Source organism: Stegodyphus dumicola, chromosome 8, assembly GCF_044657685.1.
Source record: "Stegodyphus dumicola isolate Sdum_Otavi_A_Nest chromosome 8, ASM4465768v1".
NCBI lineage: Eukaryota > Metazoa > Arthropoda > Arachnida > Araneae > Eresidae > Stegodyphus > Stegodyphus dumicola.
The window spans coordinates 101,105,728-101,123,768 of NC_140775.1; the positions used below are offsets into that span (position 1 = coordinate 101,105,728).

Below are 18,041 nucleotides of genomic sequence, written 5' to 3' on the forward strand. Positions count from 1 at the left end.
GATAGCTTTTATAAAAAAAAAAAAAAAGAAATACACTCTATTATTCTTCCTAAATTGCGTCTGGGCCTTCTATGAAAATAATAAAATATTAATGAATATACAAAATTTTAAGGAAGACTGTAAATGTTATCTCCATTTGCAATGTTAGGAAATTGCTAGTATTGTCATTATTAAATGTGTTTTATTGTAAAATAGTGGTAATAAATCCATGAAGTTATTATTTGGGGTTTATTACTAATATATAATTACAAAATTTATACTGAAAGTGTAATAAATAATGTATGTTTAAAATTAGTTTATCAGTTAGTAGAGTATTCATGAATAATATAAGTTATTAGTTGTTACTTAGGTGTATATATTTTCATATTATTTTGCAGGAAAATTGTATGGGGAAAATTACAGCAAAAGTCCTGAATTTAATAGTTGGGGAGCACCAGTTCTGTTGAGAGTTGAAGTTCCTCTAGTTCCTGTTGAAGGTGATTAATCTATAAATCCCTTATGTCTATATTATTACTTACTTTTTTATTCAAAACATTGTTATGTTGGCATGTTCCCTTTATTTATTATTATTTCCTAAGAGAGTGAATGTGACTGGGCTGAAAATGAAGAAAACATTCGAAGGAGAGGCTTCTGTAATCACATAGAAGGTTATGGGAGTGTGTGTAGTTGTGTGGATCCAGCACCATTAGCATTCACACCCAAAGATGTAAGTTTTTATTTTTATCCTTAAATATTATATAGGTTTTCTTGCAAATTGTTTCTTCTTTCAATTGCTTTCCATAAGAAACATTAATTTTTTTATCGAGATAAGGAAGATCATGCACCTGTATTACTGATATTCATATGGATGTGTAAATAAAGAATTCTTGTTGTATTGATGTTTTTATAACCAATATTAAAAAATAATAACTAAAATTTTTTTAAGTTTTGTTCCAGGAGTAGAGCATTTGATTAGAAGTGTAACTGATTTGTTTGATTTACTAAATGCAGTTTATCCTGAAATTCCCAGTATTCTGCATTTAGTTCTCTAGTTCAGTGTACTATGTCTTGTTAGCCCAAAGGGGATTAGCCCTGAAGGGCTATTAATTTTGTTTTGGCATTTTGCACTGAAAATTTTAAAAGTCTAACTGACTTTTCACATCACATTGTTGCCACCAAATATTATTGCCTTGTATTATATTTAAAGAATTTAAATAATGAAGAAGCTACTTAAATGTATGTATGTTTCTTGCATTGTGATAAAACAATGGTATCTAGAGCCATCAGAATTTGAATAACGTGTGTCTCCATCCGAATATGGGCATCTGAAAGCTCAAATTTGGAATTTGTTTTATTATCTATTTAATATTTTGTAAAGCAATTATGAGTTTTTGATTAAGAAACTGTATGATTTCAAAGCCAGCAATGGCAACACTATATGGGGGGGGGGATTTTATCTTCAACACACAAGACTGTGTATTGGAAATTCTAAAGATATGCTCTTTTTAAATTATTTTGTGATATTGTTGTTGAATTGAATTTTATGGTTTAAGTGTGAAGAACAAACATGATGTTTAATGAATAAAGGCAACACACAAAACATTAAAAAAACCCATTTTGCCGTAATATAAAATCTGAAAGCTTTCAGATTTTTTTTATATTAATTTATCTTAAGTATTTTAATAAAAATTTAAACCAATAAGAATTTTAATTCTTATTTCCTTTTATGAAGTATAGGAAGTATTGTAATCATGAAAAAATTTGGGTATCATATTTAAACAAAAATATCCATTTTGACTATTCTTTCGCCTCATAGCTGTTCGTAAGGACAGAATAAAGGACTCTTTTTTCCAAATAGATTGTAAAATGGATTCAAAATAGATTTTTTTTTCATGTTGTCTGTACTTACATCCATATGAATGTATCTCGTATAACTCAAAAATGATTAGCCATAGAACACTGAAATTTTGTATATAGGACTGCTATAACATCTATTTTATGGCAACCAGCAGAACCAAAAGTGTATATATTTCGCAATCATTGGTTGTAGTTATACGCTTTCAATTACAGAGGTGTTTTAAATGATGAAAATATTCATGTTTTGGGAATGCAAAGTTAAAAAAAAATTATGCAAATAAAAAAATCTAACTGACGCTAACTAAAAATCTGTCTAATGTGATTTCCCAATTCCTATACTTAATATTTGTGAATGTTTCATATTCGTAATAAGCAGCTGAATTTATTAACCAGTGAGTTTAATCAGCTACAGATACTATACACACTTTTTTTTTTTTTTTTGTCTGCACTTAAAATTATTTTCTCAAATTACTATAACTTAATTAACCAATTCCTCAAGCAACCAAATCCTCAAGGCACCAATAATTCAAGAAAAAATAAAATGATAAGAAGTTTAACTCTTGTATAAGAGAAATTGACTGGGATATTTGATTTCAAAATTTTCAGTTTTTGATGTAATTTTCAACTTGCCTTGAGGAATTGGTTAATTAAGAATAATTTGAAAAAATAATTTTCAATGAAGTGCAGCCCCCCCCCCCCGAAAAAAAATTGTGTACAATAGAACCTTGTGATACAAGTTTAATTCGTTCCAGCTCGTATAGCAAATTTCTCATCTCTAGAAACAAACTTCTCCATTTAAAATAATGGAAATCCAGTTAATCCATTCCACACCCCCAAAATATAAACATAAAAAACACTTTTTCTAATAGTAACTGTAGTTTGCCTTTATGGTAGCTTCTAACACCAACCATAACTGCTTCTCGTTAATGCACACCAACAGCTTCTAGGAGTTTTTGGATGATGATTGGAAGTAACGATACCTTTTCTGCCTATATCAGGTTTCTTAATTTCTTCCTTCGTCTTCAAAATAGTGCAGATCTTTGATGTTGAAAACCCGTAAGTCTTCGCCAATTCCGCCACTCTTATACCACGCTTATGTTTATCCATGATTTCTTTCTTAATTTCAACGCCATGGCTTTCTTATTTTTCTTTGCAGCGCTATTTGAGGCAACAGTCTTCTTGGAAGGCATTGTGAAATAATTATTTTCATGTTAAATGTAATAAACAATTTACTCCCAAGTACACAAACACATACATGAAAGAACACCAAGTGATCTGACGAGGGGATTCCTCGAGTCAAGCCGGATCAGGAAATGGCACCATGCATACCAACAGCCTGGCTCAATGCTCGTTACTTGAGTCAGTGCTTGTATTAGAGACAAATTTTTCATTCTTGCTTTTCTCGTATCTCGAATTTCTCATATAGAGAGGTGCTGTTATCTCAAGGTTCCACTGTATAGTGCCTGTAGCTGATTACTCAGCTGCTAAATGCATTCAAATTTCCAGGAGCTAAAATGAATGCATACTAATCAATAGAAAAAAGGCCATTTATTAAATTCATTACTGCCACTTATAAAACTCAAACTGGTGAGTCTTGTTATTCAGATACAGAATAAACTGTTTATGGCTGATAAAATCTGTTTGTAATTCACATGCTAATCATTCAGTTGTGTAGTGCTTTAAAAAAATGGGTTTGGTAGAAATTTCAGCTAGTGTAGTGAGAACCAGGACCACTGTGGAGTGTTGAGTATACTTCCTAAGTTCTTGTAAGTCATTGTTTGCAAATCTCTTTATCCGGATTACAGCTGAGATGACAGAATACCTTTATCTTATGATTAACAAAAGTGATACTTTAGAGGCATTGGAAACAAGCTGTTTAATTATAAATGAATGAGTGTTCCACACCATTAAATAATAGCTGTTGCTTAAGTGAACACTGGTTCCTGTTCTCGAACAGCAGCTGATAGGGGATGGGCATGCATACACGCATTAAATTTGTAGGATGTTCTCAGAAAACATCATGAAATGCTTTCTTGCATTATCATACATAATCAGTCTTTGACTGGAAAAGGGGAATAGTTGTTATAGGCTGAATAAAAGAAGCCATCCGTTATGCTTATAACATGAAGTGACACATTGACTGGGCAGACAAAGAAAGATGCAGTCTTTTTTTCTTGCTGGCGAGAAATAGAAATTTTGAATTTGAACAAATCGCTGAAAGAAACATTTTTTATTTTCTGTGCACATGACTTGTAATTGTTGAAAATTATTTAAGCCTGAAAGAGAAAACATAAATTTCTGAAAGATTATGGTAGGTTTGGTAAGTGTAGCCAAAGAGAAGCAGCTTTTAAAGTGGGGATTTTTACAAACAGCATTATGCAGTTTACTTAAAAAATAAAATTGATAAAAACTAGTAAAAATTGCTAATGTGTTGAGGAAGCACAAAGGATGGAAAATCTAAAGATGCTGAAACCGCTCTTCTAGAATGGTTTCCCAATTTCCAGAGCTCTTTTAATGTCAAAAGCTGTAGAATTTGCTAAAATGCTAAGAGAAAATTTCATTCCCAACTGATGGATGGCTAAGGTGGAAAGAGAGAAATAACATTGTTTATCTGAAACTGTGTGGTGAGAAATAAGGAGCAGATAATCATCGGCTGAGAAATAGAGAAAAGATATTTTATGTAAGCTTCTAAAAGAATACAAAAAAAGAATAAAGAATACCACTGAAAATTTATAACACAGATTAAGCTGATCTGTTTTACAGAGCATTACTGGAGTGCATGTTAATGTTTAAATGTGAAACAGCAGTATGCTTTAAGAAATTAAAAGAGTGTGTTACTGTGCTATTAATGTACAATGTGTATCCTATAATTAAAAAGACACCAGTGGTAAACCACAGTGTTTAAAAGGAGTCAAGTATTTACCTTACCATAATAACAAGAATTCATTTCCTTTTGAAATGAGACAGAGAATTGAAAAATGAAAAAATAGCATTACACTACTCTGATATCATTCTGAAAAACCTAAAATTTTTCATGCAGATACGGCTTCTGTCTTTCCTCCAAAAGCATTTGAATGTAATTACAGAAAAAGTGTTGTTTAAAAAAAAAGAAAATCTGAATGTTGTGAAAATATGAGCATTTTGAAGGGAATAACTAAGTTGATAATCTCTGCTATATGCTATGCATAGTCTACCAAAACACAGTTGAAAATTGCTGTAGAAAATGTGGTTTTCATTTAGAAGTCACAGAGGAATTGCAAACTATTTCTTACGTTTCAGACATCAGTGAAGGAAATTAAGCAGATTCGTTTTTAGAAGACATTACAACAAATGATAACATTTAGAGAGCGTGTAAAAACACTGATTAAAATATTATATAAAGTGTTAAGAGTTACTGAAACTGACAGCAAAAGTGATATGAAAGAAAGCGACTACATGCCAACCTCAACTGAATTGAGAAAAAGCATTGCAAACTGTAAGAACTCTTGAATTGAAAAAGTGGAGATCAAAAAAGCTATCAGTAGTTTTAACACCTTGAAAATACAATTGAAAGGCTGTTGATGAACAGTGTGAAAAAGGTATGGATAGAGCAGTTCTTTTTAAGAGTTTAAAAGTCTGTCAAGTATGTAATTATAAAATTTTTTATAAAAAAGTAAATAAAAAATAAATTAAAACTAAAATATGCTTGAACCAGAAGTGATTTTAGTAAGGTGTGTGTACTGTAATTTGGTAGGCCATGCAAGGAAGTCATGTGTTTGATGTCCGCATTAGATTTGTTTTAATAATATAATGATAAAATTTAAATCATCTTGTTAGAATCATTAAAGAAAGTTATTTCTTTATTGAAAGTGCATTATTTAGTTTTCCTTTTTGTGTGGAATTATTTATAGTTCTCTTAAATATTTAAAAAATTCATTACATGATGTGTAGTCTGTTTACGGATAAGTTATGAAACCAATATCAATTTTATTGCCACGAAATATATGTGAATATAAGTATTTTTACATATTTCACAAATATTCAATGTGTTCTCCTTTTTTAGATGCTACTAATATTTGTGCCTCACAGGAACATTTGCTTGAACTTATTAAAAAATTAGCTAATACTATGGTTAAGTGTAAACAGCATGATTACCTTTTTCAACTGCACAGTTATCCACTAACACATAAATCATTACTGAAATGATTTGAGATAGCATCTCAATCAAATAAGATACTTTAATAGGATGTCATCTTGTTCTATGACTTTTTCTTGGGAAGGGAATATATATATCATACCTCCATTCCCCTCTATTTTTATGATTTTCATAACCACATCACCAAAGCTGTGGGTTTTGGTTGATTGTGGTATACAGGTGCTAGCAATACATTAATATAATGTCTACCATAGCAATAAATGTGGATACATTGATCATTTGTGAAATATGCAAGGAGAGGGGGACTTTTTGTTAGCTTCCATTTCAGTATGATAAAATTTTCTTGTAATTTATGAACTTTAAAAATGTTTTATGGAATTATGAATAATCTTATATTACCTATTACTTTCACAGATTCAGAACAACAGAGTGAGAGATGTTCCAGTAGCTATTATAGCTAGTAACAGGCCTCATTACCTCTACAGGTAAGTTTAATCAAAAGTGTGCTTCGGAATAACAGCATAGTTTGCATGCAGAAAATCTGTGTATTTTTCAGTCAGTGTAATATATGTGAGACAATACTTGATTGAAAATTGAAAATCATAAATGAAAATCTCATAAAGTGTGTGGGTTTGAGTCTTTTTTGTATGTATGCTTTCGAATATTTACTTTAATTATATTTACATATATAATTAAATTTGCATATATATGTCTTATATATATTAGACATGTATTATTACTGTTATATACGAATATACAATACATATATATGTATACAGTCAAAAGTCGTTAATCCGGACTCGTCGGGACTTTGGCGATTCCGGATTTCGATTTTTCCGGATTATAGATCATCAGTTTAAATCTGGTAGGATGGCATGCAGAAATTATAAAATTAAAAATATGAAACTGTAATTTATGAAATAAAGAACAATTTTGATCTAAAGGGTATCAAAATTTACAAAAAAACAGCTTAATATTTATTTGTTTACTTTATTAAACATTTATTTCAATGTAAGTTGTTTAAGTTGCTTCGTTTTATGTGATAATACTTTCTCTTTAATTCTATAAACAGGCATAATTTCTTCTTCAGTTACAAAGTTCCGCTGTTCAAGTCCTATAATTGCTGTGTTGAGAATACCGACTAATTTGTCAATCGACATTTTTTCGTTTTCAATAACCTGTGTGTCACTTTCTTCTTTATCGGAAGCGAATTATAATGACAAGGAATTTGATTTAAATCATATCAAAGACAGAGTACTTCAAGATGAAATACTACATTTAGCAAGGAATTATAAGCCAAATAAAATAAAAAAATCTGCCCTGAAGATAAGGATAGTGCTGACAGATTAACTTCCAATTCATTGCGCTCCGCGACGTTTCCCCCCACCCCTTCGCCGCAGAGCAGCGTGAAATTGATAAACAAATTTCTGAATGGTTAGAGAAACGAAAAATATACCTTTATCTATTTTTTGCAGCAATTCCACTTTGTTTAATGGACTTCAAAACATACTTTCGCTTTGTAGATCCTTTACATATTAGTAAATATATATCGGAAATTCTATTTGACATAATTGAAAGTTCAAGCTTACTTTTATAAAATAGCTCTAACAGTCTGCAAAAAATAATAAGCCGTTTTGAATAATAATCCAATTTGAAGATTAAGGAACAATGCAATCTGCAACATTATCTGAATTAGATAATTTTAGCTTAGTTTATACAGTCCATTATACATTAAACATGCAAGAGTAAACATATTATGCGCATGCGCACACGCATATTCGCAGCCGTCAACGCGACGGATGCGCAGAAAAATTTAGCTTTGAGGTCCGGATTATAGATCATTCTGGATTATGGGTGTCCGAATTAACGACTTTTGACTGTATAAACATTTTTGATAGTGCCATAGATGTACAATGGAAAACTTGTGTATCAGATATAGCCACAGTCATGCCCTTTTGAATCTCCCCCCTTTTTTTCCCTTTTGAGATTCTTGAAGCACAACAGATACAGGTGCTATTGCACAAGTATTAGAAAAACTTGTTTTCATATTCAATGAATTTTAGATCATTCAATATATATATATATATACATAAAGTAACGACATAATTACTTGTGAGCAGTATTTATGCCGAGTATATGCAGAAAGTACTCTAAGCTATGATTGGTTAATTTTAGTTTTAGTTACCTTTTTTAAGCAGCATTATGAAAAGATTTCAAATTTGGTTAAAAGGATAAATTTAGGGGGAAGACCATAAAATCTAGAATCATTGATTTTGAGGTCACCAGTTATTTCTCAAAGCAGCCATTGTATTTTGTTATATCTTACATACATATATTAACATACAAATATATTTTATTTTCATATATATATATATATATATATAACAACATAAACAAATGTTAGGAAGGATTATTAAGAATCCTGCACCTAGGCTGCATTGATTTAATTAAATATAATTATAATTAAAGGGGAGAGTACTCCTATTGAAGTTCTTATATTTCAAAGTAATATTAAGAAAGCCAGTAAAGAAATTACAATTTGAATTCTAAATAAATTCCAATTTACAATTTCATAATTTTAAAGTAAAATTTAAAGTGTAATTTTTATTAATTTTAAATAGTTTTAGAAAACTTAAAAGTATGAAATAGTAAAAGAAAATTGGCATGGAAAATAAAATTGGCATAATAAAAATGGCATTTTTTATTATGTTTTACAAACAATGGCCAATAGTAGTGGATATGCATAAAATTGTGATGAAAAATTGCTAACAATAATTATAGCCATATAAAGAAAATTACCTAAAAATTAATAATTGAAAAGATAATAAAACAATACCGACTCTTCAGAGGGTATTAGTTTATTTCACACTCCTTTCAACCATTCAGACATCATATTTCGTCCTTGCTATGCATTGCAAATCGAAAGTAAAAATGAAATTAAACATAAATATTTATCAAAATCATGTGCATATCAAGAATTGCCCTACGTGATGTAAATTAATTAAAAATTATTTGGAATGAAAAAATATTTAAATGGTAAGAAAGCTGTTAGAACAAAATGTAAGTATTGAATCAATGAAATATGAGCAAAACATGTAAAAATGTGAAAATAAAACATTATAATGTAAATATAAATAAAAAAAGTACACATTATAGTACAAAAATACTCAATTAAATGAAATGCAATATTTAAAAATGAATTAGGCCGGAATAATTTTAAAAACCAAAAACTTTTCATTTTTAGGAAATTTTCTATATATGGCTATAATTATCATTAGCAATTTTTGCATCACAGTTATATGCATATCCACTACTATTGGCCACTGCTTGTGAAGCAGTTTTTCCATGCTGATTTTCCTTTTACCGTTTCATACATTTAAAAAATTTTCTAAAACTATTTAAAAATTACAAATTTGTACTTTATTGGCTTTCTTAATACAATGTGCAGCAGGGAAACTACCTTTTTTTTAAAAAAATGAATAACACAAATAGTATAAGCGATATCAGTTTAATTTTTTCCCAAGTTATAGAGACACATAAAACATTTTTTTTTATTATGGTTTAAAATTAATATCATTAGGTGACTTCTGTTCTGGTTAATGTATTGAGATAGTCGAGTTTTGAAGTTTCTTTACACTTTTACCAGTATGTCAATAGATATATTGTCGACAGCAGCTTGAATATTGTTCTTCAGTTGAGCCAGGGTCTTTGAATGTTAGAGATTTCATATAGCTCCACAAAAAGAAATCACATGGGGCTAAATCAGGCGAACACGTTCTGTATGGAGGATCAGCTCATGAAATTCTCGGGGATTTGTGCCACTTCGTTATTGCATATTTTGCTTAATGCATGCTACAGCCGGAAAGATGAAAATGAGCCTCATCGCTAAAGAACACAAGGGCATCATGAGGTGTACTGTCAAGAACTGCTTTGCATGCATTTTTTCATGACAGAAAATCTCGTGGATTACGTTTTTGCATCACTGTCAATCTATATGGATGAAAATGCAGTACGTTGAAAATTACAACTGCATGGAGAATGCGCGCTCCTCTTTCATCCACTGCGTGGTCAGTACTAAACCTACATGATATAAAACTTTAGATACCTCTCTTTTCAATGAGCCCTGCCCCACCCTTCTCGGAATAAATGTTGCTAGATGGCGTGCATTTTAAATAAGGAAGTTTCCCTGCCACACCCTGTATTAGTTTGAAATATAAGAATTTTACTAGGAGTATTCCACTTGTATGTATACAGACATCAATATGTGTACTTTTTATATGCTGTAGTAAGATATATTTTGCATATCAGTAGAAAATAGAATTTTGAAGATCAGTTTTGGGTTAAATTATAAATTTTATAAAATACACATCAGTTTCATATGAAAGGTTTTGCTGTAGAACGGTGTTATTAATATATTTTTTAAGTTATAATGAAATTATTATTATTATTCTGTAAAATAAATGCTTTTTTCAATCCCTGTTTAGAATGTTACGGTCCTTATTATCAGCTCACGGCTGCAATCCAGAAATGATAACTGTTTTTATAGATGGCTATTTTGAGGTAATATTTATTCTGTACTAACTTTTCTACCATTTGATCACCTTTAATCTTTATAGTAATTCTTGAAATTCATGTCATATTTTTAAACAGAATATTCAGTTCACAAAATAATTTTGTATTTGAATTTGACATTTCTACTTATGAAAACAGCATATGCAAATTACAGTACAAAGTCCGAAATCCAGACTCATCGGGATTTCAGCAATTCCAGATTTGGGATTTTTCTGGATATTAGATTGTCAGTTTAAATCTAGTAAGATGGCATGTAGAAATTATAAAATTAAAAATATGAAATCATGATTTATGAAATAATGAAGTATTTATAATCTAAAAAGTATCAAAATTTACAAAAAAAAAAAAAAAAAAAAAAAAAAAAAGCTTAATATTTATTTGTTTACCTTATTAAATATTTCTTTCAATTGTAAGTTTTTAAGTTGCTCCATTTTTTTGTGTTGATACTTTCTCTTTAATTCTGTAGACAGACATAATCTCTTGTTTAGTTGCATTGTTGAAGTCCTATAACTGTTGTTTGGAGCTTGTCAATCGAAATTTTGTAGTTTTCAGTAACTTCTCTTCACTTTCTTCACTATCGGTAGCGGGATTTTCTGGATCTACACCGTATTACAGATTTTGACATTCATTAATTGATTGATAATTGAGAAGCATTGTCATCACTATGAAAAACTTCTCTTATATCATCTTCATTTATTACCGCTTCTCCACATTTCTAATCAAAATCCGTTAATTGGAAAATTTCACCTTTGTTTTGCGATATCCGAAAACCTTTAAAATTAGCAGCTATCATCATCAAATTTAGCTATCCTTCACTATACATATTTGGCTATGCATGATGAGCTTAGCGATTAACCACAAGTTGTTCCGTTAAATTTGATTTTGCTTCTATCGCGCACTGAGACAATTAAACCTGAATTGTATTAGTTATTTATTATACTTATGTCTATTTCTTGCATATGCTTAAGGCTTATTAGAGTTCTGAATAAATAAATCCCACATATGCTTAAGCCTTATTGAAGGCCGGTGCTGGATATCTTACTGCCTGATGCAGTCTCTGTGGGTCCTAAATTCTGCGACTCCATGCGGCCATACAAGCCCTGACGCTGGTTCTGGGTTTATGCGAATAACAAATCAGTTATTTTTAATTCAAATAGCTTTAAATGTAATCTTTGGGTCTAGGAGTATCATCAATAAAATCGATTTTTAGCATATGGAAAGAAATTGGTCAATTGTTCCTCATCATCATATTTTAGTGCATTTAACTTAAATCTGTAATTATCGCCAAGCGTAATGTCAGCATAAAAGGTTACCATGCTCCTTTATTATTCAATTACCAACATAAAAAAATTTTTTTTAGGCATGGCTACATGAGTCATTACTGAAGTTGTTATGTTTTGATAAACATGTGGTGATGAAAGGAAAGTATAATAAATAATGATTCACCAGGTTGGCGTCAGAACAATGATGTATCTATGTAGAAATGTTTTGGTTTGAGATGTGTGCCAAAAAAACAGATACGCAGCAACAGAGCGAAATTACTGATCATACAAATTTATACTAAAATGTTTATTTCTTCAATAAATAGGTATTTTGTTGTTTGGTATCGAAGTGAAATTAAGAATCGGTACTCTCCAGATGTTTTATTATGCATGGAGAGGGGAATCTAATGCGCATGCATAAAACCTAGGAGAAAAACGTTGTTGGTGGTTTTGAGGTCCAGATTTTAGATAATTCTGGATAATGAATGTCCGGATTTCGGACTTTGTACTGTATTTCCATTCCAGTTTTTTGAAATATTAATATTTTTTCTATTTCGTGTAAAGATTTCCGAATTTCAGGTTATTTAATTATTAATACGTATTGCAAAAATCTTGATCAAAAAGCAAATTATTGAAGTTTTACTATAAATTACTGCAAAATAAATTTCAAATATATTTGCAGGAACCATTAGAAGTTACTAAACTTTTTGGTTTAAGAGGAATACAGGTAAGCTATAATTTATAAAATACTGTTTCCTTCTTGATATTAAAACTTTAAAAAAAAAAAAAAAACCCTCCTACATCTATTGAGATTTTTTTTTTTTTTTTTTTTTTTTTTTTTTTTTTTTTTTTTTTTTGTAGTTTGAAAAAAAAAATTATATGCATTAGATAAATTTTCAACCTTTGAAGCCTACTTATGTAATATTAGAAGCACTCAGTATATTTTTTAAACAGAACTTGCATTTAGTTTTAACAAATGATAATTTGTGTTCTGCCTGATCTTAAAAATAAATTGCCAGTATATTTTTTAACAGAACTTGCATTTTATTGAACTTGTATTGTATTTTCCTCACTATAAGTTTTAAGAAATGATAATTTGTTTACTGAATGATCTTAAAAAAAAATTGCCTTTCATCAGCATACCCCAATTGGTGCCAAGAATGCTAGAATATCACAGCATTACAAGGCTAGTCTTACAGCTACATTTAACTTGTTTCCAGTAAGTTTATTTTCACTTTACTCATGTATTTGAAAAGAAACTATTTTAAAATTATAATTCAATAAAATTATGTCAATTTTTTTGTATTCCTGTTTAGGATGCTAAATATGCAGTTATTATTGAAGAAGATTTGGATGTATCACCCGACTTCTTTAGGTAACTATGCTTTTTTGAATCTATTAGAAAAGATTAACTATAAACTCTCTGAAATTAAAATATTTAAAAGAATTTTCTTATCGTTTAGTTTAGTTAAATATTGTTGAAGAAACTGTATATTACTGAAACACGATATTCGTAATAAAGAGTTCCTTTCATTTTTTAAAAAGTCACAAAATTAAAATCATGGTAACTTGTGTGTAAGGCTGCAAAATATAATGTGTAATTAATGTAACATTACATAATTTGTGATCCTAAAATGCATGGCAAGTTGAATTTACAAAATTGCATATTTTTCATAACTTCATTAGCATAATCAAAAATATGTATGTATAGTGGACATTTTGTGCATGGAAATATTTTTAAGATGGATCTGAATTAAAACTATACACAAAACACTGCAGTGTAAAAACTTATTTACATGGTACTTAAATAGGGGAGGGATTTTTATTTGTAAGAATAGATGTGTATTTAGCTATTGTTTTTATCATTAGTAAGCCTGTATTTTATCTTTCATTAATATTCTTTCTCATTTTCTTTTGAAATAAATTTTTTTTTATATCTCACTACTATTTAATAAATTTAAAAGAATTTTTCAAGTAAGATCTTTTTTCCTCCTTTGTTTAGTTATTTTAGCCAAACTCTTCGACTATTGGAAGAAGATGAATCTATTTATTGTATATCTGCTTGGAATGATCAGGTAAGTTTCTCTCTTCTTACTTTGAATATTCACATAAAGATATCATTTTTATTAAAATAATTATCTATTTTAATGTTTATCCTTTGATAACTAATACATGTTCTAAATGCAAAAATTAAAAAAAAAAAAATTTTTTTAAGTGTTTTATTTTTAAAAGTACTAGGATGATGATCATCAGCACAGATTTAAAGGAGGGAGGCATATAAATATGCCAGTCACACAAGATTCCATAAAGTCATTTGAAAAATTATGAAATGCACAACTTCACTTTTATCTCCCCCCCCCACCACACACACACCATGCCCAAGAGCTTGGCTTCCTTATAACAGCATGCTTGTGACCAAAATAATTTATCCTTATATGTAGGAAATTGTTGAGATTGCAAATTACTATTTTCACCTTGCAGATATTATGAAAATTTTGCATATAATGTAAATATTAAGTAAAAATTTGGTGTGTGCCAAAGTAAGCATGGATCATATTAACATGCATATTATATATATTATTTTACTATATATATATATATATATATTAAAAGAATCATAAATGAAAACTTATTAATGTTATCCAGGGATACAAAACCTTCCCACAAGTTTATTTCAAGTTGTAAATTTTAGCTTCTGCGTGCACACACATGCACAAGTATATAGGAATAATCTTTAAAAATATAAATTCTATCTAAACCAAAAGAATAATTATGCTTTAGCAGCAAAAATATTAATAGCTATTATTTGGAATGGTAAATCGAATCAATTTTGTCCATTCCTCTGATGAGGGCTAGAATATTTCAATTGACTGTTCTGATATTTTGGCCATTTGGCCTAGACTAGTTCTTATTTTGCTTTTTACTGGTTCTCAGTTTTTCTTTTGCATTTTTGTAATACCATAATTAATAAAAAAATTAGCTCTATCTTGATATATTTGATTTCCTTCATATAGCTGTTTTTATTGCATATATTGTTGTTCCTTATCAGAACTTATGTACTAATGTGTTGTAATTATGTGATTTATATTTGAGTGATAACTTTTGCCTCATAACTTTAGCTAACAGGATATGTTTCTAATGCATGATGTTATGTATCTTGCTGCAAAATAATTTTTATTGGTACTCTTAAAAATATAAGTTTTCCAATCTTCTTTCAGGCTTTAGTGACATTTTTTACAAAGAGAGATGGTAGCTAAATCATGTTAATAATATTCATAACTGATGCAATTTATAATTCAGCTAGTTCTTGGGATTTATAATTTAACTCATTTGTAATTTTTATGAAAATCAGTTGAAAAAATTGGATTTATTAACTTTGCAATTAACAGAAGCTTTTATTGTCATATATTAATATTAAATTTTGAAACTGATATTTTTATGATATAACCATAATTTTTCACACCGCTATAGAGATAAATTTATATTAGTTCATTTATTAAACATTTAAAAGGAAGTAAATTATAGATTTTCATGCTTTTATGCTTAGTAATACTGTACTTTTATTTCCTTTAATAAATCAGTAACAATAGCATTTCAACACATAGCATACAGTAATGCCATTCTTCATTAAACTAATTTTAGTAGCTCTCTCTTTTTTTCTGTACATGATTTAAATTTAGTATTGAATTAATGCATTTTTCTGACTTGACCTTTAAAAATCCTGCCAAATTGTATTCTTTAATAATCTTCATCTTGTGATTTTGTATTACCATATCTTCATATACATCCTTTTCATAAGAAAAGAATCAACATAGAAACTATCCTGGTTTGTATGATTAATAACTCATCGCAATATATCCAAAAGTTCTTTCAGGCATATACTCTATAAAAGTAGCATCAAAATACAGATTAAATTCATCTAATTTGCTTAATACATTAATTCAGGAATTTTCATTCCATATTTTAAGTAATTTTGTGAGCATCTCTGTACATCATAATTGTTAAAGCTTCAGAAGATTTACCTCTGACTGAAAGCTGTAGACATGCTTGAGAAAAATCAATTTTTGCAAAATAAACCCTTCTCTTTGTATTAATAATTGATGTACACCAGAAATAGGATAAGATGATCTTTCATTAAATATTTAATAGTGATTTTAGAATAGTTAACATTTAGAACGATGTAAGGGGCTATTAAAAATAGGAAACTGTAAAGGGAATAATGAGATGATAAGGGCTAAGATGAGCAAAGAGAAAAGCTTGTTTGTTTAAGCCAAATAAAATTAGGCTTGTTAATTTATTTGTATATTTAAATTTTATTTTAATATAAATAGTCATATGAAACAAAATGTCATTGTTCAGTTTTATCTGAAAGACTTAATTTTTTATTTGGTATTTACTTTTTTTACAAAAATGAAACTGATTTTTAACTGCATAATCTTTGCTGAAAGATTTGGTAAATAGAAAAATGGGATTCTGTCATTTGCATTCAAGAAATTGTGTAATCTAATTATTATTATGTATTCTTTGATAGTTTTACTGATTTTTGTTTATTTATGCATCACTATATATTTCTATTCATTTGAGTAATTACTTACTAGATTTTTTTTTTTTTTTTTTCTTTTCTAAAATCTCTTTGGAAGAATATTTAGCAGTGTTTTAGATGAAAGAATTAAACAGCATAATATCAGCTAACATACTAAAAGCCATGGAAATGTCATAAATATATCAACCAGAAAAGTTAACAATGTATTAAAGTGTAAGAAAAGAAGGATTTTGTGTAAATAACATAAAATATTAAATAATCAGAAAATCACAAAATTGAATAAAATGCTGCATATAATGAAATTTCATGAACACATTGAAAAGCAAGCTATTTGGATATTGCCTTACTCGGGATATTTTATTTTTGTTCATCCTCTCAGTTTGTATAAATGTTTTTTATGTACTGAAAAATACAGGGAAGTAATTCAGATTCCCTCAAAATTTAATGTTTTGCTTGAAAAATTCACTTTACAGTCTGTATTTGTATTCAAATATTAAGCCTTAAAACATTTTAAAGTTGTGTTTCTGGTGAGTAAAATTTGATACATGAATGTATGAGAATTAAAATGTTCTCTTTTATGCACTTTGAAAAAAAAATAACTTTGAAGGGTGGGTTGGATTGTCTTCTTTAGAAAATATGAAGACTTTTTGTGATGTCTGGCAGGAAGACATTTTTTATGGAAATTACTTTCGGATGTCACAAAAAAAAAAATCCCTCCTAGGATGATATTGAAATAATAATTTTCTTTTAATACTCAGTAAATGTTTCCAATCTAAATGATAAATATAGAAAAATAAAAATGGTTTAGTCCTATAAATTTTTTTTATTAGCTATGAAAGCATATACAGTCAAAAGTCGTTAATCCGGACTCGTCGGGACTTCGGCGATTCCGGATTATCGATTTTTCCAGATTATAGATCATCAGTTTAAATCTCGTAAGATGGCATGCAGAAATTCTAAAATTAAAAATATGAAACCGTAATTTATGAAATAAAGAACAATTATGATCTAAAGGGTATCAAAATTTGCAAAAAGAAAAAGCTTAATATTTATTTGTTTACTTTATTAAACATTTCTTTCAATGTAAGTTGTTTAAGTTGCTTAGGTTTTTATGCTAATACTTTCTCTTTAATTCTATTAAACAGACATAATTTCTTGTTCAGTTACAAAGTTCTGCTGTTCAAGTCCTATAACTGCTGTGTCGAGAACACCGACTAATTTGTCAATCGAAATTTTTTCGTTTTCAATAACCTCTGTCACTTTTCTTCGCTATCGGAAGCGAATTATAACGACGAGGAACTTGTTTTAAATCATATCAAAGACGGAGCATATCGAGATGAAATACTACATTTGGTAAAAAAATTATAAGCCAAATAAAATAAAAACATCTGCGCTGAAGATAAGGATAGTGTTGACAGATCAACTTCCAATTCATTATGTCGTGGCGTTCCCCCCGCCAAGCAGCGTGAAATTGATAAACAGATTTCGGATTTCAAAACATACTTTCGCTTTAGATCCTTTACATATTAACAAATATATATCGGAAATTCTATTTGATATAATCGAAAGTTTAAGCTTACTTTTATAAAATTGCTCTTACAGTCTGCAAAAAATAATAAGCCGGATCCAATTCGAAAATTAAGGAACAACGCAATCATCAACATTAACTGAAATAGATAATTAGATAATTTTA

General features: G+C 29.0%; 1 protein-coding gene across 7 annotated transcripts in view; it reads left to right on the forward strand.

Annotated features, from left to right (window-relative positions):
• LOC118192690 (protein O-linked-mannose beta-1,2-N-acetylglucosaminyltransferase 1-like) overlaps positions 1 to 18,041 on the forward strand; it is a 438,475-nt gene that overhangs the window by 398,080 nt on the left and 22,354 nt on the right. For all 7 annotated transcript variants that reach the window (XM_085822182.1, XM_085822183.1, XM_085822184.1 and 4 more), the window contains 8 exons: positions 378 to 476; positions 579 to 706; positions 6,386 to 6,456; positions 10,456 to 10,531; positions 12,488 to 12,532; positions 12,944 to 13,024; positions 13,122 to 13,180; positions 13,808 to 13,880. In XM_085822182.1, coding sequence (XP_085678308.1) covers positions 378 to 476; positions 579 to 706; positions 6,386 to 6,456; positions 10,456 to 10,531; positions 12,488 to 12,532; positions 12,944 to 13,024; positions 13,122 to 13,180; positions 13,808 to 13,880 — 632 coding nt within the window. The remainder of the gene's footprint in view (positions 1 to 377; positions 477 to 578; positions 707 to 6,385; positions 6,457 to 10,455; positions 10,532 to 12,487; positions 12,533 to 12,943; positions 13,025 to 13,121; positions 13,181 to 13,807; positions 13,881 to 18,041) is intronic.